Consider the following 23,513-nt stretch of genomic DNA (forward strand, 5'->3'; position numbering starts at 1 on the left):
AAGGAGTTTTCAAAAAGGTCAGTTTTCAGTGACCTAAAACACAGGCCGAAGGGCCAGACCGCGTGAATATTTTCCCTAACGGGGTTGCACTTCCGCGTTCGGTTTGCGCGATCTGATTGGCCACTGACGTTTCTCTCAGCGCCCAATCGCGTTACTCCTAACAATCGCGCCTAGCTTTCAGTTCCACAGCCCAAGTTTCAGTTCCACAGCCCAAGTCCTTCAGTCCGACATCACATCAATATAAATAACGTATTGTTTTCATCTCTCTATATCAGGGGTCAGCAACCTTTTTGACATGGAGTGCCTGTTTGAAATATAGTTGTAACTAGTGTGCCTAAACAATATTCCATGCATCGTAATTTTTTTTTCTCATAATCAGGTCTTTTTAATGATAATTTTTACATGATTACATCATTATTGTTATTGTTATTATTGACAATATTATTATGATGGTTGTATCAACCCTAAATCTGAGTTGGGGGGGGGGGGGGATGCAATACAGCTGCATACAGTGCAACCATTTCACTCACATTTGCCCATTCATTTTTGGACACATCAGACACCATCGGTGTGTGTACTGTACGTGTGCTGTCATAGCTCCACCTACAGGCCTAATGGAGAACACCAGGAGAACACCAGGATGTGAATGGAGGGTGAATGTGAGGTATATCGTGTAAATAAGTTTTGATTGATCGCAAGACTACACTGTAAAAAACAAAATAATAATAAATGACCAGAACAGAGTTCAGTTACTGTGCATTAAGGTTTTCAGTTTTCAATCCATAATAAGTTAACAGAAAAATAAGTACACAACCACATTATTTCAACCTAATAAAACTATGTTTATTGTCATTGTTTTAAGAACACAAGTTGACTTGGTAATACTCACATTTTGAGTAAAATTTTGATTAATCTCACTAGTCACAATGGTGACCGTAATAATGTTTTTGTTATAAGGCTCTGCAAATGTTACTGAATGATGTAGCAATGTATTTCCAGCTAAATTGAAATAATAAACAAATAAAGGGTCTCAATTAAATATGTGGTAGTAAAAAGAACCTGTGGGAGGATTTCAACAAGATAAATGCGACAACAGTGCAAAATATTTCACTATAATATTTCAAAGCAAAAAAAAAAAGAAAAAATTATAATTCTTTTTTTAATACTGCCCCCTGTGCCTATGAAAATGCCCCTGCGTGCCTATGCAGGCACGCGTGCCTAGGGTTGCCTACCCCTGCTCTATATTAACGTAACTAGCTATTCATATCAATCGAAATAACGTATTGTTTTCGCCTCTCTATATTAACGTGATTCCATCAACACAATGTTCAAAACACGACTTCATTATTGCTTATCTCTGCAAACACTACTTCATTATTGCTCATCTCTGCTCTGTTCAAAACACGACTTCATTATTGCTTATCTCTGCTCCGTTTACGTTGGGTGGACGAGCAGTGAGTTTTAATATTGAGCACGGCATAAGAAGTAGGTAATATGCTCTTGCGCGTGACGCGACTTTGGGCTTCATTATTCAGCCAGGCAGGAGTTTTTAGATCACAGGCTGGTCATGCATAATCTCACCCACCAGACTCTTCTACCGAATTGACTAGGTCATGCAAGTCAATCAATAGATTACACTTTCTGTAGGCCTAACACTCACCTACTCATTCTGTTGTGACACAACATGACATGTTAGGGTTGTCGCCCTTCCGTGATCATGTTTGAACCAATGTGTAAAAAATCTGTTTTAGATTAGGCTGTACAAATCTGTTCTATAGGCTATATTTAGTCTAGTTTATTAGACATAAAGCATTTAAAAATACTTTGATTAGTCTACATCAATAGCATTAACCATACATTGTCAAGGTTGACAGAATAAAGTCTATATCAACTTATTTCCATCAAGGACCTTAGTTAGTATATTGATGCACGGCGGTAGCAGGTTAGTTAGTATATTGATGTGCTAGTTAGTTAGTATATTGATGCACGGCGGTAGCGAGTTAGTTGATAGTTAGTAGTATATTGATGCAGGTAGGTAGCTGATGTGACGGACTTGTGGAACTGAAAGTTCTGAAAGTTAGGTGCGATTGTTGGGAGTAACGCGATTGGGCGCCGAGAGAAACGTCAGTGGCCAATCAGGCTGCGCAAACCGAACGCGGAAGTGAAACCCCGTTAGGGGAAATATTCACGCGGCCAGACCACATAGAAGCAGCCACGGACACCTCCATTTGAGGGATTGTGCAATGGACCATATTCACATGGCGGCCATTTTGCTCTTATGTCTCATTTCCTAAAGAAATCCCAAACTAAGCATAAGACCAAAATGGCCACCGTGTGAATATGGTCCACAGGCAGGCTGACCTGCAGGAAGGTCCACTAGAGCTGCGGCCAGAGTAATGAATGTCATTGGTTTTCTGTTGTACTATCCCACTTTGTTTTAAATTTTAATATCTGTAACCAACTGATACATATCTGTAACCCCAGTCATGTAAAATTGTCGTATTTTTTGTTCAGTATACAATACTGGCTCAAGGTCAAAACAGGTCACGTAGACATTCTAGAGCTACTTTTAATACAACATTTAAAAAAAAGTGTAATTGCTGTTTTCTTGGTTGCTCTTTCCATAGCTGGTATGGTTGCTGCTGGCACCGTTGTTGTTCGAGGGTGTGTGGCTTCAATGCTGCGGTCACAATGTTGTATACACTGTGTTTGGTGGGACTGGTGTTAATTAAGTTGTCTTATTTCTTTGACAATTATAATATTAGATCTACGCTATATAAATAGGCCTACATAAATATTAGATTATGTGGCAAATATACTAAAACAAAATATCAGACAGATTATCTACAACAATCAGCACGTTAACCGGCAAGAAAACGAGCTGAAAAGAGTGTATGGATATCCTATCGACCCCTCGTCTGTCTCCGCACACTGACCTCCATCGACAGTGAGCGTTGTATTTTTAGTTCCAGCTGACCGGTTGGCTGGTTCCATCCTTGTGAGGTCACTGAGTGCACAAACCCTGAAGGTCCCGTGGGCGGACAGCTCAGCCTCAGCCTCACAGAATGTGTTCCCATCCCCCTCCTTCCAAGAGATAAGAGATGGAGACGAGACGCATTCTCCTACGCAGAGAGTTGGGCGATGTTCCACCATCAAACATCAAGTAGAAGTAAACTAACCAGTGCCACCTTTACTCATTATTTTCCCTTAACGTATTGAATAAATATTATATTATTGTTCACCATATTTTCTAGTCTTTTTATAAATAAGAACAGAAAATGAATTGGAAAGCCTAGTTTATTCACTATGTCCATGGAAACTATGTACGCAGCCATAAAGGTATGGTTTCCTTACACAGAAAATGTGTCAGTTTACTTTTCTGAACTACTTAATTTTAGGTTATTAGTGATATTTATTAGTTATTAGTGTATACAGTGGCGACAGTGGCTCTGGCTCAGGAGGTAGAACGGTCGTCGTCGTCTGATAATCCGGAGGTTCCCGGTTTGATTCCTGCTCCTCCCGGGCAGCGCGTCGAAGTGTCCTTGAGCAAGACACTTAACCCCTTGCTCTCGATGAGCAGGTCGGCACCTTGCATGGTTGCCTCCGCCGTTGGTGTGTGAATGTGTGAGGAACAAATTGTAAAGCGATTTGTATAAAAGCGCTATACAAATGCAACATTTACCATTTACCCAATTCAACGCAATTTCTTTCAAGCTAATTTCATTGCAGACGTCTGGATCTGGTACAGATTTTGGCTCTCTTGGGCAGAGGTGTTTAGCAGGCAGTGACGTACAGGCGGTAGAGACGGCTCTGCATAGGAGCGTGGACACTGGACAGGGCATCCTAGAGGACATTTCACACCGACTGCACCACACCGTCTGGGATGGGACCGAACACGTAACATCAAGGAACGCAATTTAATTTCTATATCACAAAGGCTACAATATAAGCGTTCTTTGTTTTTTCATTTTTACGATACACACACAACCAATGAATGAAATGGTGACTTTGAGACGGTGTCTGGAGGGAGTGCCTCGCTTGTGGCCAGAAATACTATATACGGTATAGATTGGTCATCAGTGTTAAATCCAGGGGGAGATGGCATAAGAACACACCAAGCAGTTCCAGCATCATAACAGGTAGATCTATGGTATACTGTATATATAGCATCGGGACACTGCTACTGGAAATGGTTGAAAACCCCACTCAAATATAATAATGGACACTTTAACTAGGAAAGATTATAATTGCAAGCCACTCTGCAATTTGCGTGTATCCATCAAAATAAGTTCAATATGATATTTCGCCCCAATTTGTATAGCTGTATTATATACTTTTTAAACCTCAATACCTTAACCTTAATACCAAGAGAAGAGTATGGAGAAGGAAAGGATCTGCTCATGATCCAAATCATACCAGCTCATCAGTGAAGCATGGTGGTGGTAGTGTCATGGCGTGGGCATGTATGGATTGGCTGCCAATGGAACTGGTTACCTTGTATTTATTGATGATGCGAGACTGCTGACAAAAGCAGCAGGATGAATTCTGAGGCGTTTCTTTCTAGGCAATATTATCTGCCTAATATTCAGCCACACGCTTCAGAACTCATTGGACGGCGCTTCACAGGGCAGATGGACAATGACCTGAAGCAGACTGCGAAAGCAACCAAAGAGTTTTTAAAGGCAAAGAAGTGGAATGTTATGCAATGGCCAATGGTAAATCACCTGACCCGAGTCCAATTGAGCATGCATTTCACTTGATGAAGACAAAACTGAAGGGAAAATGCCCCAAGAACAAGCAGGAATTGTTGCAGAAGACCGGCAGAGCATCACCAAGGACGAAACCCAGCATCTGGTGATGTCTATGGGTTCCAGACTTCAGGGCAGGCTGTCAAAGATTTTTCAACCAAGTATTAAAAGTGAAAAAATAGTTTGTCGAATTACTTTGTCCCTTAAAAAGGGAGGGGGGCATATAGAAAGTGTAATTCCTACATGGTTCGCCTGCTTTGGATGTAAATACCCTCAAATTAAAGCTGAAAGTCTGCACTTAAAGGGCATGTTGATTGTGTAATTTCAAGCCCATTGTGGTGGTGTACAGATGTCTAAATATTCCTGACTGTAGGTGACAGGGCTGTGACGTCAACCCGGCAGCAGTGCAGTGGCTGTGGGGGGCCACTAGTGGGAGCCATTGTACCAGGGAAAAGCAGGCGATGGGGAACAGCTGGATCTCTCAACCAGCTGCATCACTGCAGCCAGCCAGAGTGAGTATGTATGAATGTGTGTGAGAGAGTGATTGACTATATATTACATGCGTGTGTGGACTGCTTACATGTATGACAGAGCGATGGAGTGATCAATCTTATGTGATCCATGCTCTGTCTATGTGTGGGTACCTCTTTAGAGGACTATTATACTGTGTATACTATATATGTTAATGTAGGAATACATGCGAGACTAGGTAGGACTAGGTAAAAGGTTCTGGTAGTGCAGATGGGAACACGGAGCATGTCAGCCCCTGCTCCAGTGAGCATGCTTCCTGTCCTCCCCTACCTGCAGGAGCTATATTTAGCTCTGATGGGAAGCAGGGAGCCCAGCATGACTGCAGAAAGGGGGGAGGAGAGGGGGGCTGAGAGTTAACCATTTCACAGCCGCGGTTCAACGTGGAATTCTCTCTCCGACTTCTGGAAAAAGATCCTCTCCGATACAGGACCCATTTTGCAGAAATGATGCCTGGCTCAATGCAGAGGCAGAGGCTGGACGACCGCCAGACAATTATTATTTATATTTTTTCTCTCTCCCTCTATCTCTCAGCCAATGTCCTCATTGTTTACTTGCTGCAAAACCTACCAAAGACTCGGTTTCTCTGTGAGGTGGTAAATCAACCAGAGGTCCCACCATATGCTCCAACATGATACTAGAGCCAGGATATTGTAATATTGCCACATAGTGAATTATTACCCTTTTTCAACTGCAAATTATGTCCCTGGTGGAAGACTGTCATCTGCAATAAAAATAGATATACATCCGTTTTATCTAATAAGATCGTGTTTTCAGTCTGTTCTCATTACTTCAATCCTTCTTATTGCAGTGAATATGGATTGTCAAACTAAAGAAAAAAATCTAAGTTCGACAATCCCATGTTGTTGTGCAATAGAAATGATTGGAGTAAGATATTGTGATGTTTGGCTGTCGGGATCTCCCCCCCCACCCCTAGTTCCTCCCACATTACATCTCATTGTAGAACATAATGGACAAGTAAATCATTGTCACTGAGACAGCAGTCAAATGAAAAGGTGAGCAAACTAGAATAAAGATTCCAGTTGATGATTACAATAACATCAATAATCACACATTTTTATATAAATTTTTTTTCTTTTTAAATGTTTCCAAAATAGTGTCATGGAAAAGATCATAATTCCATTTAGCATGAATCTGATGCCATTAATTCCAACCAAAGATTTACAGTATATCAGTTTATAAATGAGTAAAATCTATTTCACAAATAGAAGGTAGGCAGAGGGGTTGGTTTACGCTCCGCTACATCCCTGAGCCAAGTATGGCATATCGGACCCTAAACTACTCTGCATCTATATCGTTCAGTAAAGTAATAGATTGGGTTGGTTCTTCACATCTGCTTGTACTCAGTAGGAAATGGACCAACAGTAAAATAGTGGTACATCCCTAGAGCTGGAACTATAACTATAAATATGTCTGAAACATAAAACATATGGCTGGATTGTTCTACCGGCACCTGTCTGCCTTTTCCTGCCCTGTGTGAGGTCCCATAGGTGTGTGTGTGTGTGTGTGTGTGTGTGTGTGTGTGTGTGTGTGTGTGTGTGTGTGTATCTGTATGTATGTGTGTGTGTGTTTGTGTGTGTGTGGTGTGGTGGGTGTGTGTGTCAGGGGGAAGGGTTTCCTTTCCTCCCTTTGGTAGGTCAGGTCAGTCTGTGTGTTAGTGAAGATATATTTATTCTCACTGCATATATATATCTATCCACACACCCATCTGTAACTATCTGCACATAGTCCGTTTACATATCTGTAGATACGTACATATCCTCCTCTTACTAGCTACACTGCTGGCCAGTATGACTACTACCATATTGTCTTTATACCTGTATCACTGTACATATTTGAATACACATACATCTGATTAGCACTACACTCTGTAGTACACATTTGTACATTGTATGTTGCACTTTACTGTTACATTTGCACTCTGGTTGGAAGCCAAACCTCTTTTTGTTGTACTTGTGCTGTATAAGTACATTACATTTGAATCTAATAGAATCTAATGTAATGGAATCTAGTGAAGACTCCCTCCTTTTCCTTGTAGCCACACTCATAGCCACATTCATAGCTTAAAGTGCTCAGTGTTTAATAAATGCTATACTAAGACGTTTTTGATGATGACCATTAATAGAATATAGTTTGTCCCGTCGGCCGCTAATCTGTCATACTGTTACCAACATAGAGCTCCATAAAGACTACCTTGACATGAAGCTCATTGAAGCTCAATATAATGTCTGTTCCTGTTCATACAGCCATTATATTAAAGGAACACGCCAAGATTTTGGGAAATTAGCTTACCGTCTTCTCCAGAGAGAGACAAGAAGATAGATACCAGTTTCCTCTCTGTGCGTTCAGTAGAAAGCTATCTGGCTGCACACTAGCCTAGCACAGCACAATGAATGGAAGCGGACAGTGCCGGTTAGCTTTCTACTGAACGCACAGAGAGGAAACTGGTATCCATCTTCTCGTCTCTCTCTGGAGAAGACGGTACGCTAATTTCCCAAAATGTTGGCGTGTTCCTTTAATGGCGTGCAAAGTCAGTTTCTGATACATCGTCAATGAACGGACACTGACTGGACACAACAAGAGCAACTAAACTGTGAAAAGTGAGCGACGTCGCCATTATGATGTCATCTTGTGCGTCATGTGAAGTACAATGTGGATGTGAAGAATATGTTATATTATTACATGGCGTTTTCACATTCGGCGAAATGCTTGCTTGTGATTGGTCAATAGCCCCCCGACAGCGGTCATTATCAGACAATAATGACTGCTGTGGGACAATAATGACCGCTGTGCGCAGCTGTTCGCAATCAAGCCCACTGACACACACTGTTTCAGTGCAATTAGACACTGCCGGTGTTCTGCTGCCGGCGATGACAGGGGGCGGAGCGACGAGCGGAGCCAGAACGCAGCCAGAACCAGTGTTGCGAGTCGATGTAAAATGAATTAGGTATATTGTTAGTAAGTTAGCCATGTAATAAGCGGGATAATGTATAGCTATACTCGATCATTGTCGCAAAATAATTGACCTTCACTGACGTTTAAAACACCTCGCCGAGGCGGCTCGGTATTTTAAACTCTGTGTCGGTCAATTATTTTGCGACAATGACCTCGTAGCTATACATTATCCCTTACATAGTGTCCTGGCTTAGGGCGGCTGGGTAGCGAAGCGGACATTGCGCTCGTCACCAACGCAAGAGACACCGGTCTCGAATCCGGCTGTCAGCGTTGCCTCCGGCTTGGGCCGGCCGTCATACGGACTCAATTGGCAGAGTCAGCGGGAGGGGAGTCGATGGGTGGTAGTCTGATCGTTGTAAACAGCGACTACAGGTCGGTCAGGGCGCCTGCACAGCAAAGATAGACAATGGCGGGGGCAGTGTGAGCCTCCCACACGTTACACCTCGCCAATGAGTCCGCGCTGGCAGGTGAAAAGAAGTGACTGGCTGCCTCCACATGTATCGGAGGGGACATGTGATGCAAGGCTTATATCCTCCCTACGACCGGCCAGTGGGGGGCACATGCGAGCAACGATCAGGACAGGGGAGGGAGAATTGGCACGAGAGGAAATTGGGATGGGAGAAAAAAAAAAAAAAAAAAAAAAAAAAAAAATCACAGAAAGCGAAAAAGTAGGTCAAAAAGAAAATAGTGTCCTGGCCTCTATAATGCTCTTCATTGTTGTGCTCACGGTCCATTTCAATGACTGCAGGGCTCCACTGAACACGATTGCACAATCGTACTTGCCATTTAGTGCACCGCTCATGGCTAGAATCATCTAGGTCATCTCACAACCACAAATGCCATGTGGACATTTCAGCATAGAATTCAAATTGATTTAGAAAAATAAGTCAGTCCTTCGAATACCAGTGATTAAATCTTTTAACCCTTTCACTGCCACACTACAGAAGGTTAACCCTTTACTATCACACTACCAATGGTAACCGGCTGCCGTGTGGCAGTGAAAGGGTCTGTGTATTGTCGCAGTGAAAGGGTTAACAGAAACGTTTAAGTTTGTATGTTCTCCTATCATTTTTTATGCTGCTGCCTATCTTGGCCAGGTCCCTTGGGAAGGCGATTCTTAATCTCAATGGGACTTTCCAGTAATTAAAAATAAATGATCAGATTTGTTATCCAAGCTCCTAGCTCTATCCAGCTGGTCTGATCAGTGTACCATTACAGTAACTGTATTATAATTGTTTTTATTATGCATTGTGGTTAGACTAGCCAGTATAACTTAGGGGACCTGTGATATAATTGGTTTCATGAATTGAAAATGGGGGACCCTGATGTAAACAAGACAAAAGTCTCTCTGGTCTGCATCCCCCTAACAATTGTGTGTATTGAGCCGTACAGTATTGTACCCATTCTGCAATCCGTTAATAAAAATGTCAATCAATCAATCAGTTATGTGTGTGGTTTACTTATCATGTCTTTGTATCCTGTCGTTTGTTGTTACACCAAATTAAATAGGGTGTTCTATGAGAACAGGTGTAGACCAAATGCATAGCGATCTTGCATGGTTGAAAGTACGCAGCCTACTAACACTATTTAGGAATATAACCGTCTAAACAACCAAGCTGCCTGTACTCAAGAATAACTTTTTCACAGGACAAGACAAGTTACCAGGGGTCATGTTTCAATTCATCTACAGAGATCAAATGCAATGAAAAGAACTGCTATGTATAGGGCCATCTCACAGTGGAATAGGTTGCCATATATAATTACTCAAGCAACAAGTAAAGAAAGCTTTAAAAAGCAAGTAAAGGTTACTTTTGGGTACAGGTCAGACATATAACATTTTATTATTTTACTAGTCATTTTGTAATATTTTGGTATCGTGCTAATGTAATGAGGTGGGTTGGGTTGGATGGGTGTGGGGGGGGGATTATGTTTGATTATGTTATGTATATTGTTTCCTATGTTTATTGTTTCCTATGTTTATTGTTGGTTTTATTTTTAATTATGTTTGTTTGTATCTATTGTTTTGTGTGGACCCCAGTAAGAGTAGCTGTTGCCATTTGTAACAGCTAATGGGGATCCAAATAAACTTGAACTTAAATTCACTGAAAAGCATTTCCCCCACGGTGATAATAAAGTACCTACCTAACTAAATGTTCCTGAACGGTCATTTTGCATGTATGCCTTAAAATGACTGACAAACACTTTCTGATAACCTTATGATACAAAAGAGGATTAGTTTGATGGATGCAAGTTAGTTAGAAAGCTGGTAAATTGTGGGCGGCTACGTGGTGCAGTGGGCAAGGCGCTCACCACGAATACTGGAGACGCTGGGTTCGCCTGTTCGAGCCCAGCGCTCCACATTGCTTTCAGTTTAGCTGGTCGTCCGTACTAATACACATTGGCAGTATTAGGGGGTGGGAAACTGATGGGTGGGGATCGGGCGTTGTGGACAGCGACTCCTACAGGTCGGTTGGTGTGCCTGCGCAGTAGAATCAGGAAGCGATGGGGGCGGCGCCCCTCCAAAGCCCAGACCCCTGACGCTGAAAGATCACGCCGCGCAGGTGGAAAGATGCGACTGCTGTTACCTCGAGTATCGGAGGGGACTCATGCTATGTATGACTTAGTCCACATTGCAGCCGGCTTGTGGGAGGCAAGAAACAGCGTTCGAGACAGGGGAGGGTTGAATTGGATGATACGAAATTGGGATGGGAGAAAAATAGAAAATGGGAGAAAAAGTGGATAAAAAAAAAGAAAGCTGGTAAATTGCCATTACAAAAAGAAGAGTACCCATAATACACTGGGACCTTTCCATCTGTTCTATGACAGCTTGGTGTGGTCATGTGGTGCAGTCTACAGCCAATCACAACCGCTCTTACCAAACTGAACAAAAGGGGACCAGATAATGGAAACATACCCATGTTAGATTACTTCTCATTTGTAATTATCTTCGGATATATTTTTGCCATTTGCATATTCGTCATGCTGTGTGCTTTAAACAGCCCCCCTATGGTTATATTATATGTGTATACTGTATTATACTTACTTCATCAGAGCATATATTTAGCATTTTTAGATTATATATATTAGATATTAGATTATATATATATTGTAACTATATTTATTGTAGGGCAAATATAACAGGGCATAAATAATACCCTCATCTTGCACTTTGACCTTTTTACACTGCCTACTTGCCCATGTGGGCATGTCCAGAGTTAATTATATTGTTATATTGTTTACACTGCCTATTTTTACTTCTCCACTGTACTATAACTCTATGACCTGTATCATGTCTTCTACTACCTGTACCTCCCCTCCCCCATGCTGCTATGATGCCTGAATTTCCCCAAGGGGATCAATAAAGGAATATCTCATCTTATACGAGTAATCTATAATATAATAAGGAATTCCTCTCTTGACATATCAATTTGAGAAACACATTGGCCTACATGTAAATACATCAGCAGAGCAGTCAAGTTGCAGGGTTAGCCATTTAAAGCCCCCCCTGCTGGAGCAGGTAGGAGTTCAGTGCCTTGCTCAAGGACACTGACAGTTGCTGTGGGGATCAAACCTGTGACCTTCTGGTTATGGAACAGGCCAGTTTGCTCTTAGATTAAACAAGTCCTGGACCGGTATACGGTTGGGTTGAAGGAACAGTCTGAGTGCGAGTCCGTTTCTAGTACGGTTTCTATATATTTTTTAGCAAAGGTAGCAAAGTTATTTCCTCTGTGACACCATTAGCCGCTGCTACAGGAGCCGTGCGAGAACAAAATAGCATCCGATTAGCAGTAACCACCGGTTTTAATGAGCAACATCAACAAAGCTAACAGGCAGTTTTTCAGCTGCGCGAATTACAGCAACTTTCGCCCTATGCAGTGAAAAATAACCCAATTAAAATTCTAAAAATGTCAAGGTTTTTCATTAAAGGCTGATGAAAGCTGGTTAGGCGGGTTGGTTCAGCGCTGTGTTGGCACTGCTACTGAGAGAAGCCTTTTAATTGGCTGTTGATTCCCAGGGGCCGACAGTTAATGCGTTGCTTAATGAGTCGCGACTCTGACCTCACCGACGGCTGGCGGGTGGCTACAGACCAGCGCCGTTGACACACGTAAACAAAGAGCGGTCTGCTTCCAGGCTCCACTCACACATTAAGACTGCAGCTAGACTCAGCCCTGGCCTCGCTCTCGGGCTACTGCGAGGCTTTGCTGCATATGTCTGGGTCTGCTCTGCGAACCCTCTGTAGTCACTCTGATCTGCTTAAGAGCCGACGAGGATCAAAAGACATTGGCTTGAGAAGGAAATCAAAAGAAAGAGAAAAGGAAAACAACCCATGATTGGAAGTGGTCCTTGTAAGGAGTTACGGCAGCGGGCAGCGCGGCACAAAGGCTACGATTTCTTACCACGTCACTTATTACCAGAGCAGCGTTTGTCTGCACGGCCTTCGCACTGCTCATACACTCACATACTATACGACGTGTTATATAACCCTCATGACTGCTTGTTGTTCCATTCAGTATAACTGAGTCACAGAACACCGGATTAATGCACAATTCAACACTTGCAGCACCTACTGTATGTAGAGGGACGTGTATAGTCTACTGACTTGTCTTGAGATCCTTCTGTCCTCTGTGTGTCTTGTACCAATGTCCTTCTGTCCTCCGTGTGTCTTGTACCAATGTCCTTCTGTCTTCTGTGCGTCTTGTACCAATGTCCTTCTGTCCTCTGTGTCTCTTGTACCAATGTCCTTCTGTCCTCGGTGTGTCTTGTACCAATGTCCTTCTGTCCTCTGTGTGTCTTGTACTGAGGTCCTTCTGTACTGGTGTCATGTATGTCAGTGACTTACTGTGAAACTCACTTAACATTTATTTAGTCTACTTTTATTGCACATTCATGATCCTGTCTGTGTCTCTCTCACCCTCTGGCCTGTTTGTATGTCCATACCATGCGTGTGTATACCATGTGCGTCCGTTAACACTACCAAGTGTGTCCGTTACACTACCAAGTGTGTCCGTTACACTACCAAGTGTGTCCGTTACACTACCATGCGTGTCCGTTACACTACCAAGTGTGTCCGTTACACTACCAAGCGTGTCCGTTACACTACCATGCGTGTCCGTTACACTACCAAGTGTGTCCGTTACACTACCATGTGTGTCAGTTACACTACCAAGTGTGTCCGTTACACTACCATGTGCGTCCGTTACCATGTGTGTCAGTTACACTACCATGTGCGTCCGTTACACTACCATGTGCGTCCGTTACCATGTGTGTCAGTTACACTATCATGTGTGTCCGTTATCATGCGTGTCAGTTACACTATCATGTGTGTCAGTTACACTACCATGTGCGTCCGTTACACTACCATGTGTGTCAGTTACACTACCATGTGTGTCCGTTATCATGTGTGTCAGTTACACTACCATGTGTGTCAGTTACACTACCATGTGTGTCCGTTATCATGTGTGTCAGTTACACTATCATGTGTGTCCGTTACACTACCATGCGTGTCAGTTACACTACCATGTGCGTCCGTTACACTACCAAGTGTGTCCGTTACACTACCAAGTGTGTCCGTTACACTACCATGCGTGTCCGTTACACTACCAAGTGTGTCCGTTACACTACCAAGTGTGTCCGTTACACTACCATGTGCGTCCGTTACACTACCAAGTGTGTCCGTTACACTACCATGTGCGTCCGTTACACTACCAAGTGTGTCCGTTACACTACCAAGTGTGTCAGTTACACTACCAAGTGTGTCAGTTACACTACCATGTGCGTCCGTTACACTACCATGTGCGTCCGTTACACTACCAAGTGTGTCCGTTACACTACCATGTGCGTCCGTTACACTACCAAGTGTGTCCGTTACACTACCAAGTGTGTCCGTTACACTACCAAGTGTGTCCGTTACACTACCAAGTGTGTCAGTTACACTACCAAGTGTGTCAGTTACACTACCATGTGCGTCCGTTACACTACCATGTGCGTCCGTTACACTACCAAGTGTGTCCGTTACACTACCATGTGCGTCCGTTACACTACCAAGTGTGTCAGTTACACTACCAAGTGTGTTCGTTACACTACCATGTGTGTCCGTTACACTACCATGTGCGTCCGTTACACTACCATGTGTGTCAGTTACACTACCATGTGTGTCCGTTATCATGTGTGTCAGTTACACTACCATGTGTGTCAGTTACACTACCATGTGTGTCCGTTATCATGTGTGTCAGTTACACTATCATGTGTGTCCGTTACACTACCATGCGTGTCAGTTACACTACCATGTGTGTCAGTTACACTACCATGTGTGTCCGTTACACTACCATGCGTGTCAGTTACACTACCATGTGTGTCAGTTACACTACCATGTGTGTCAGTTACACTACCAAGTGTGTCCGTTACACTACCATGTGTGTCCGTTACACTACCATGTGTGTCAGTTACACTATCATGTGTCAGTTACACTACCAAGTGTGTCAGTTACACTATCATGTGTGTCAGTTACACTACCAAGTGTGTCCGTTACACTACCATGTGTGTCCGTTACACTACCAAGTGTGTCCGTTACACTACCATGTGTGTCAGTTACACTATCATGTGTGTCAGTTACACTATCATGTGTGTCAGTTACACTATCATGTGTGTCAGTTACACTACCATGTGTGTCAGTTACACTATCATGTGTGTCAGTTACACTACCATGTGTGTCAGTTACACTACCATGTGTGTCAGTTACACTATCATGTGTGTCCGTTACACTATCATGTGTGTCAGTTACACTATCATGTGTGTCAGTTACACTACCATGTGTGTCAGTTACACTATCATGTGTGTCAGTTACACTACCATGCGTGTCTACCCTATTGTGGAAATCTGGATGCGTTTGATATGTTTTTGTGCTGTTGTTGCCACCAAGACAATCTACTATACATGCATTATATTTGACATATTTGACAGTTTCTTTCTGATTCGGATATCGTTTCAGAATTAAACAGTTTAATTGTAATAAAAACAGGGAGGACCTGTAAATGAGGAACACGGTTTAAATCTAGGGCACTGGCTGAGATTACGTAGCGGTGGACTGAGGATGGAATGGGGCCACGTCCCCATGTGCCCCCCTTCCCACTAACATACTTACATACTGTACTTCTCTAGCAAACACACAACCACCAACACTCTCACTATTCTAAAACAGAGACTTACCTGGCAGTCAAAGTCTTGGAAGTTGCGTGAATTCTGAAAGACAGCAAAAGAAAGAAGATGGTCAGCAGTGGTGGGAGCAAGTTTCTCACTGGAGGCAACGACTGAGTTGGTTGTACGGGGTGGTGGATCGTCGAGGTGTGTCGTTATAGGGACATGACGACGACCCCATGTCTGCTGGGCTACGTTCACACTGCAGAGAAAGTGGCCAGAGTCCGATTTCTTTGCTCATATGCGACTCAGATCGGATCTTTTTGTGAACAGCGCAAATCACACATGGAATCTGATCTTTTAAATTCAGATTTGGGCAACTTTCATAATGTGGTCCTAAATCAAGAAACAGGTCTGATCTTTTGCAATGCGACCTCAGTCTGAACATTCATGCAACTTTCATGTGACTCTAGATTGACATTTGTGCCCAAATGTTTTTTACGTCCCATCTTCTTTATTGTTCATTTGCGCATGCGGGTCAGTTCAGGAGCGTGACCAGTTCACACTGGAATGAATCCGACATTGGCCACATACAAATTAAAAAAATTAAAAGAATGTGAAAGAAAATCTGGGCAAAAAAATCAGAATGAGTCTTGCAGAGTGGGGAGGAGTTACTTCCTGTGAGTCACACGCACACATGGTGGCTCCTCAGGATGCTGAGGCCTCAGACTCCTCACTAGATATGTTCCGATACTGGTATCTATCGGTATCATAACAACTCTACTCCTCACGCTCTTCCTCACGCTGTGCACCTTAGTCACCTTAGAACAACCCAACAACACACACATTCACTTACATACACGACTGATTCCACGGACATCCCACTTCTATTTTTGGAAGATTATTGATTTAAAGCTGCTATAGATTGATTCAGCCACTAGATGTCACAATAGAGCACCAGCATGTCATTTATCCAATCAGGTGCATTCCACGTGGGGGAAATGAAATGGAAAAAGTAGAGGGGATACGTGCACGCAACATGTAAACGACAACATTAATTTTGGACCTGCAAAATAGTTTTAAATGATAAATTCATTAAAAAAGGTGCCATAGATGGGCGGCTACGTGGCGTAGTGGGCAAGGCGCTCGCCACAAATGTGGAGACGCTGGGCTCGCCTGTTCGAGCCCAGCGCTCCACATTGCTTTCAGTTTAGCTGGTCGTTCATACTAATACACATTGGCCGTATTAGGGGGTGGGAAACTGATGGGTGGGGATCGGGCGTTGTGGACAGCGACTCCTACAGGTCGGTTGGTGCGCCTGCGCAGTAGAATCAGGAAGTGTCGGGGGCAGCGTGAGCCTCCCACGCGTTACTCCTCGCCACTGAGAGATCGAGCTGCGCAGGTGAAAAGATGCGACTGCTGTTACCTCAAGTACCGGAGGGGACTTGTGCTATGTATGACTTAGTCCACATTGCAGCCGGCTTGTGGGAGGCAAGAAACAGCGTTCGTGACAGGGGAGGGTTGAATTGGATGATATGAAATTGGGATGGGAGGAAAATATAGAAAATGGGAGAAAAAGTGGATACAAAAAAAAAGGTGCCATAGATAAATGTTTTATGTAGAGTAATTATTATTATGCATATAATTTTGTATACATCTACAGAGCTTTTAGAAAGGTGCAGAATAATTGCTATTTCCCCCGAAAAATGGATTGATTAATTAATTTATAATTAAAAAAAAGTTTGCGGGTCTGCTTAATGATGTTTAACTTACATGTTGTGCATGTATCCCCTCCCTACTTCCCAGTTCTCCACGTGGAAGGCACCTGATTGTATAAATGACATGCTGGTGCTCTAGTGCGACATCTAGTGGCTGCATGTTATCTGTAGTACCTTTAAGTTTCAATTCATTCCCTTTTGTTATTCCTTTGAAGCAGTGTGCGTCTCCCTTTTTGTCATGCTTTGAGCCAGGCCATGGAGTTTATCCCACACCCCTTTCTGGGTATTTAGAGTATAGTCTTATTATATTATTATTATATGAAATACAAAAAAATTCAAAAAGCACCTTTTGTGCTCTTGTTGATGGGAGCACACAATCATGTTTTGGTATACATTGGCACGCACACACAAATCTTGTCGACGGGAGATTTGTTTGTCAATGTGCAACATCAATTGCATACTGAAAACAATAAAAGATTCGATTAAGAAAACAAACAAACCATTGATATTATAATTTATAACTTATTATAATTTATAACTTTTGTTGTCGTTTGTTGGTGGTATAGGTTGAGAGCGTCACATTACAACAACCTTGCCCAGCTGTTTTATCTCACACTAGCTTGCGTTGTATTTTCCAAATTCAGGGATGTAGACCTTCTGCAATTCTAAAACATTATTGGGACGATGCCTACATAATTGAAACCACTCCTAGCATGCAGCACAGCAGCCTCTAGTTTTATTGTCCTTGTAAAAAGAAGAGCTGAATTCTGCCATTTCCGCCAACATCCGCATTATCAGATTCCACTGTGTTGAGTGAAGTATCCAGTCTGCTGAACCCAACCTGAAGGCACCACTGCGCCTCACTGAGCACAGAGTCGATCCCTGGATATCTTCCTGTACATTTTACTATAGGTATACATTCCTGGACATTTACATTTGACTGTATATTACTATATATTTTCTGACTGTATATTTTAGAATGTATATCTCTGTGTATTTCTATTTTTATTCTTATTTTTGACTAACTGAATGTTCATTGTGAGCGATCTGTAGATAGAACATTTTAGGGCTGTCAGTTTATCGCGTTAATTAGATTAATTAATTACACAGCAAATTATCGCATTATGAAAATTAACTCAAATTAAATTTTTATATTTTTTTCTCATTCATTCCATAATAACGTATAATACACATTTACAGACTTTTTTTATATGGTCAATTTGCATGTTCTTGGTATCTGATTCTAGGGACATCTATGGATCTCAGGGAATGTATTCCCAGTGTCAGAAATACTATGTCTGTTACTAGGCTTGAGTAAATTGTAATGAACCAAATGAGAATATCAATACATTTTTTTTTATCTTTGACTGTGAATAACACCATCCTAAAATTGACCAGACCTGAAAAATCTAAGCAAATGAATAAATGGAAGATGATTAAACAGAAGGTTTTGTAGATACAGTACTGAATTCTGCCATCCGGACACATGTCATTTGAAATATGATTATAGAATATAGAATATCAGGCGTAAAATGGTTATGAGATTAAAATGCGATTAATTACAAATCCTGTAATTAATTAGATAACATTTTTTAATCGCCTGACCATCATGAAGCAACTTATTACAGCCACAAAATAGAACAAATACAACTATGAGCTCATATTTACCGGCTGTCTACCGTTAAGGTGCTCCCATAGTCGAGTGGACTGTACACTGACTGGACTCTGCGGAGGTCCACTGGACTCTTTGAGCTTTTATAGTCGAGCGGATCTCCGCGGACCAATTTCCTACATGTCTCGCGCCAGTTTACACAATTTTCCCCACGCTGTTCAACTTCTGTCATGTCGTCGTCATCCGATGTCAAAATAAAGAGTATGTTATCTCCGTTTCCAATATTTCGATAATAAAACGGGCAGTTTTATGTGACAAGCGTTTTGTGTGACACCAAGTCAGCGGTGCGGACGTCCGCGCGTCAGAAAATAGGAGCTTCGCACTTGGACTCTGCTTTGGGTCTGCTTTGAGTACCCTTTGGGTCAGCTTTGAGCCAGCGGGAGTCTGCTCCGTGTATGGTCCGCTCGACTATGGGTGGGCCTTAAGTCCTTGTATCAAGAGCTGAGTCAATCAACTCGAGGATTTAAACACGCCTCCATTTGCTATTCATACATTTTATTTGGTAGCAACGCATTTGTTTATGTTATGACCACTGATTGGGCCTTTAACTGTGCAGCAAGAATCATGGTTAAAAATCTGATTAATTCCTTTGTCGTAAGTCTCTCCCTCCCTCCCTCCCTCCCCCCCTCCCTCCCTCCCTGCTGCCACTGGTCCTCCTCAAGGCTCCTCTCAGTAATGTCTTTTTTAATGAGCGAGCCACTAGGTGGAGTAAGAGGTCAGCTAGTCTCTCCCTCCACTGAGATGAGTCGACAGGTGCTTCTTTACATCTGGCTGCCTTCGCAGTGTTTTTTAACTAGTCATCCAGATGGGCAGCCGGACAGAACCCTCGGCGTAGTAGAGGGTATACAGTATATACCCGTATACAACCCGCTCAAAGTAATGGGCGTTACTTTCGTACTCGACGAGTACTGCGAGTGATCCATTTTTTTTTTTTTTTTACTCAACGATACAGACTTAGACCATTCGTTTAGAGTCCACTGGAGAGACATTATTAAGATGTAATCCATCGCTCGCCATGAGAGAGATATAACATCCTTCCAATGTTCCAATTTGCTTTGGTTTCTGATATTTGCCACATCGGCCTCAGTACACATCAACACAGACACGCGTGCACACACACAAATACACACACACGGTCACACTCACGTCCTTTGACACACTTCTCCCTCCTAAGTGTCTGCAACATTCGCCTGGGGGAACAAAACCTCCCCATCGAGGGCTAATGAAGGAGGCTACAGACCTACAGACTCTCTCTGTGGGTCAGCACCTGGATGCAAGGCTGATTCTGCAGAGCTGGAGCAGGTCCTGATGGAGGAAGGGAACTAGCTTTGATCCAACACAGCGCCCTTCCTCCTCCTCTTCCTTTCTCTCCACTTCTCATTTGGTCCTTCAGTCTCTCTAGAATATTGCAAGCAGCCAGAAATAAGATGATTTTTCTTCCAACGTCTCCTTTGATCTTTCTCACTCCCTCTCTCCCTCTTTCAGACAATCTGCCTTACTTCGTCCTCTCTTGCTTTCTCTACTTATGTCCCTCCCTCCTCCCCTCTCTCTCTCCTTCCTTCCTTCCTTCCTTCCTTCTCCCCTCTCCCTCTCTCACCTCATTCTGTCTCCAGCATGTTTTTCTTCTATTGACTCAGTTCTCCCTCTCTTCCCTCTCGACAGTGAAGCAGATATGATGAATAATTCACTTTTATGAGCTAGGAGTTGCAGGCGTATGAGACGTCTGTGGAATAGCGTGTGTGCGTTTCCCTGCGTGAGGCCCATCGCAATCTACGTTCCTGAATGAGAGCAGCATGGCGTGGATAAAATATCATTACGGTTATTTTAAAGTCGGCACAGTAGCGATTATGACTGGCAGTATGCTTTATTTTAATCTAAGTCGAACGTTTTATGTCGGCGATACCTCTCCATTGTGGTTTGAAACACTTTCAGTAGCTGTAGAATGGCAGATTGTAGGAATATCTTCCCACTAATGAGCGATCCCTCTTCTCGGATCTCATTTCCAGAGTAATTTAGCAGACGGATGAATTTATACATAAGATTTCTTAAAACAGCCACAAACATTTCACTTGCACTACAAACAATATGGTGAATAAATAATCTGAATCTGAATCTAGGTCTTTTGACTAATATTCTCATGGCATCATTATAAGCCATAAGCAGTCTCCGCAAACTTGCTTTTCTGTAGCTTTGCCACAAGTGTGCAGCAGTATAAAGTGGTGTACAATATGCTCTGAACAGAGACACTTTCACTCCATCTGTACACATACTAAACCTGCGTGAGAGAGTGTTCGCTTGTGCATACATCCTGCGGCATTACCTGTATATATCATCATCATCTGTCATTTGTTCTGTAATAAAATGTCCAAGATATTTTACCTTTTCACAGACCAAGATTATTTTGAGACCATTTGAAGTCAGGACATTTTAGACATTTGTCCTCTTTGGATCTACATATTAAAACAACACTCTTACTGGCATTGTATTTTATATCATATTCAACCCCATACAAAAGGTACATTATAGCAAGTAGCTGCTGGAGACCAGCGCTACTCGGACTAAATACCACAAGATCATCTGCATACATAATATGGTTCACTAAAGTATCACCAATCATGCACCCAGTATTACAGGCATTCAGTTGCTCGGACAGACCATCGACATATAGATTAAAAAGAACCGGGGACTAAATCCCCCCTAGTCTGACCCCACAAGTATATATATATGTGTTTTATTGCCCATATTTATTGTAACATTTTTACTTGCTCATATTCAGAGTTAATTATATTGTTTACACTGCTTATTTTTATCTCAAATATAATTTTACTGCCTATATTTATGTCTTCTACTATTACTACATGTACCCCCCCCCCCCCCCCCATGCTACTATGATGCCTGAATTTCCCCAAGGGGATCAATAAAGGAATATCTTATCTTATCCATCAATACAAATTCACCATATTCAAGCCACCTGTCCTGAATCCATTGACAGCAAATTGACCCAATCACTGTCACGCAGGTGACTATGCATATAGTCTGAGCAGGTGGCCGCTCTTTACACTCACGCCCTCACCTTATTGGTCAGCAGGGGCTTGATCTCGGTCAGCTGTACATCCTGCAGCTCATCCATCTTCCTGTCTGGTCACTGGAAACCGTTCTGTCGAGGAGAGAGGAGAGGCTTAGGATCATGGAACGGACGAAGGAGAACAACAGTGAGAACATTGCGACACCCTTCTTTAGTTGACGGCTGGTACTAATGGCGACATTTGCATACGGTTGGAATTGTACCAGACGAGTTCCGTTCGAATCCTATACATCTTGTGTTGTGCACACACGTACACACCCACTTCTTCCAATATAGATTTATTTGTGGCAGTTCACAGCGATAAATCTGACGGGCCCACCGCAAATAGATTTTCTGCTTTCCTGCTTGTGTTGCATCATGTACTCCCATGTCCCCGACTCTTTTCATACCCAGCCTGCCGCCACCGCCACCAATAACAGACTCTTTTCATACCCAGCCTGCCGCCACCGCCACCAATAACACTCTTTTCATACCCAGCCTGGTTAACCGTCTGTAGTGTGGTAGTGAAAGGTTAACCGTCTGTAGTGTGGTAGTGAAAGGTTAACCGTCTGTAGTGTGGTAGTGAAAGGTTAACCGTCTGTAGTGTGGTAGTGAAAGGGTTCATTTCTGGGAGAAGCCACAGTGCGTCGTGAAGGTGTTCCAGATTAATGTGGGCGTTACGTCGTCAGTGGTTCCGCTGTGAGCAGGTAACTGCAACACTTTCAAACCAGACTCATGTATTAGTATGGAGACCATGACCCTGGTCCCCGACGTCTCTCCTCTGGGGGTCTCGCTCCCTCTCACTATCTCTCTCTCGCTCTCCCTCTCTCGCAGAGTCGTGTGACACGATGATACAGGAGGAGCCAGCTGGGGGTGATAGTGGGGGGTGGGGGGGGGTTGGTTGAAGGGCATTTTCTCTATCCATTCTCCAGAGGAAGGTCACCATTCTCTAGTCCACACACACTCACATGTGCACGTGCGTGCAACAAACACACAGAGGCATATGTACCGTATCTGTGTGCACCACAGTGCATGTGCAAGTACACATGCGTCTGCATATACACACACAGGACATGTCTAACCCACGCAAATGTGTAGGCACCACGACATTTGTATTCATACCTGCACCCGTTTATACCTGCTGCATGGACACACACAGGTGGCCAGATCAGGCACAACAAGTACCACTGAAGACCACCTCATTTGCTTTCCCCTTGAAGAGGTCCGTTTGTCCCTGCAAATGATTACTGAGCATCGACAAAGACATAGTCCCTGTCACTCCAGCTGCCCCCGCCAGGTGCTCAAGGTGACGACAGCAAGCGGTGTCGAATTACCGGGCTGCCCGGGGGAGAGCGCCTCACGTTACCGACGGCGGGCGGCTCTCACGTTACCGACGGCGGGCGGCTCTTCTAAGTCAACACACAACAACAGGTAGATAAGAGTCAAATGGAGCCTGTATCGTAATCACACTGCTGCTAATAACATGCTGGTGGTACGACGACACCAAACGGATCATAAGTGGGTGTCGATGAAATCAGGTAGTAGTAATACGGTCGAATTCTATTGGGCAGACGTCTGGCCAATAGGAGCGGCAGCTGGTACAATCACTTCCTGAGTCAGAGCCAGCCAGCCGTCGCCCTATTCCTCCCTCTCCCTCTCTCTCTCTCAAGCGA

At 43.2% G+C, this 23,513-nt stretch overlaps 1 protein-coding gene across 1 annotated transcript in view; it reads right to left on the minus strand.

Annotated features, from left to right (window-relative positions):
• The window catches only part of ndrg3a (ndrg family member 3a), a 136,981-nt gene that overhangs the window by 53,898 nt on the left and 59,570 nt on the right, over nt 1-23,513 (minus strand). The window contains exons 2-3 of the mRNA XM_084316478.1: nt 21,850-21,933; nt 15,459-15,491 (exon numbers count right to left, since the gene is read on the minus strand). Coding sequence (XP_084172604.1) covers nt 15,459-15,491; nt 21,850-21,906 — 90 coding nt within the window. The 5' untranslated portion in view covers nt 21,907-21,933. The remainder of the gene's footprint in view (nt 1-15,458; nt 15,492-21,849; nt 21,934-23,513) is intronic.

Source organism: Notolepis coatsorum (genome assembly GCF_963971535.1).
Source record: "Notolepis coatsorum genome assembly, chromosome: 6".
Taxonomy (NCBI): Eukaryota; Metazoa; Chordata; class Actinopteri; order Aulopiformes; family Paralepididae; genus Notolepis; species Notolepis coatsorum.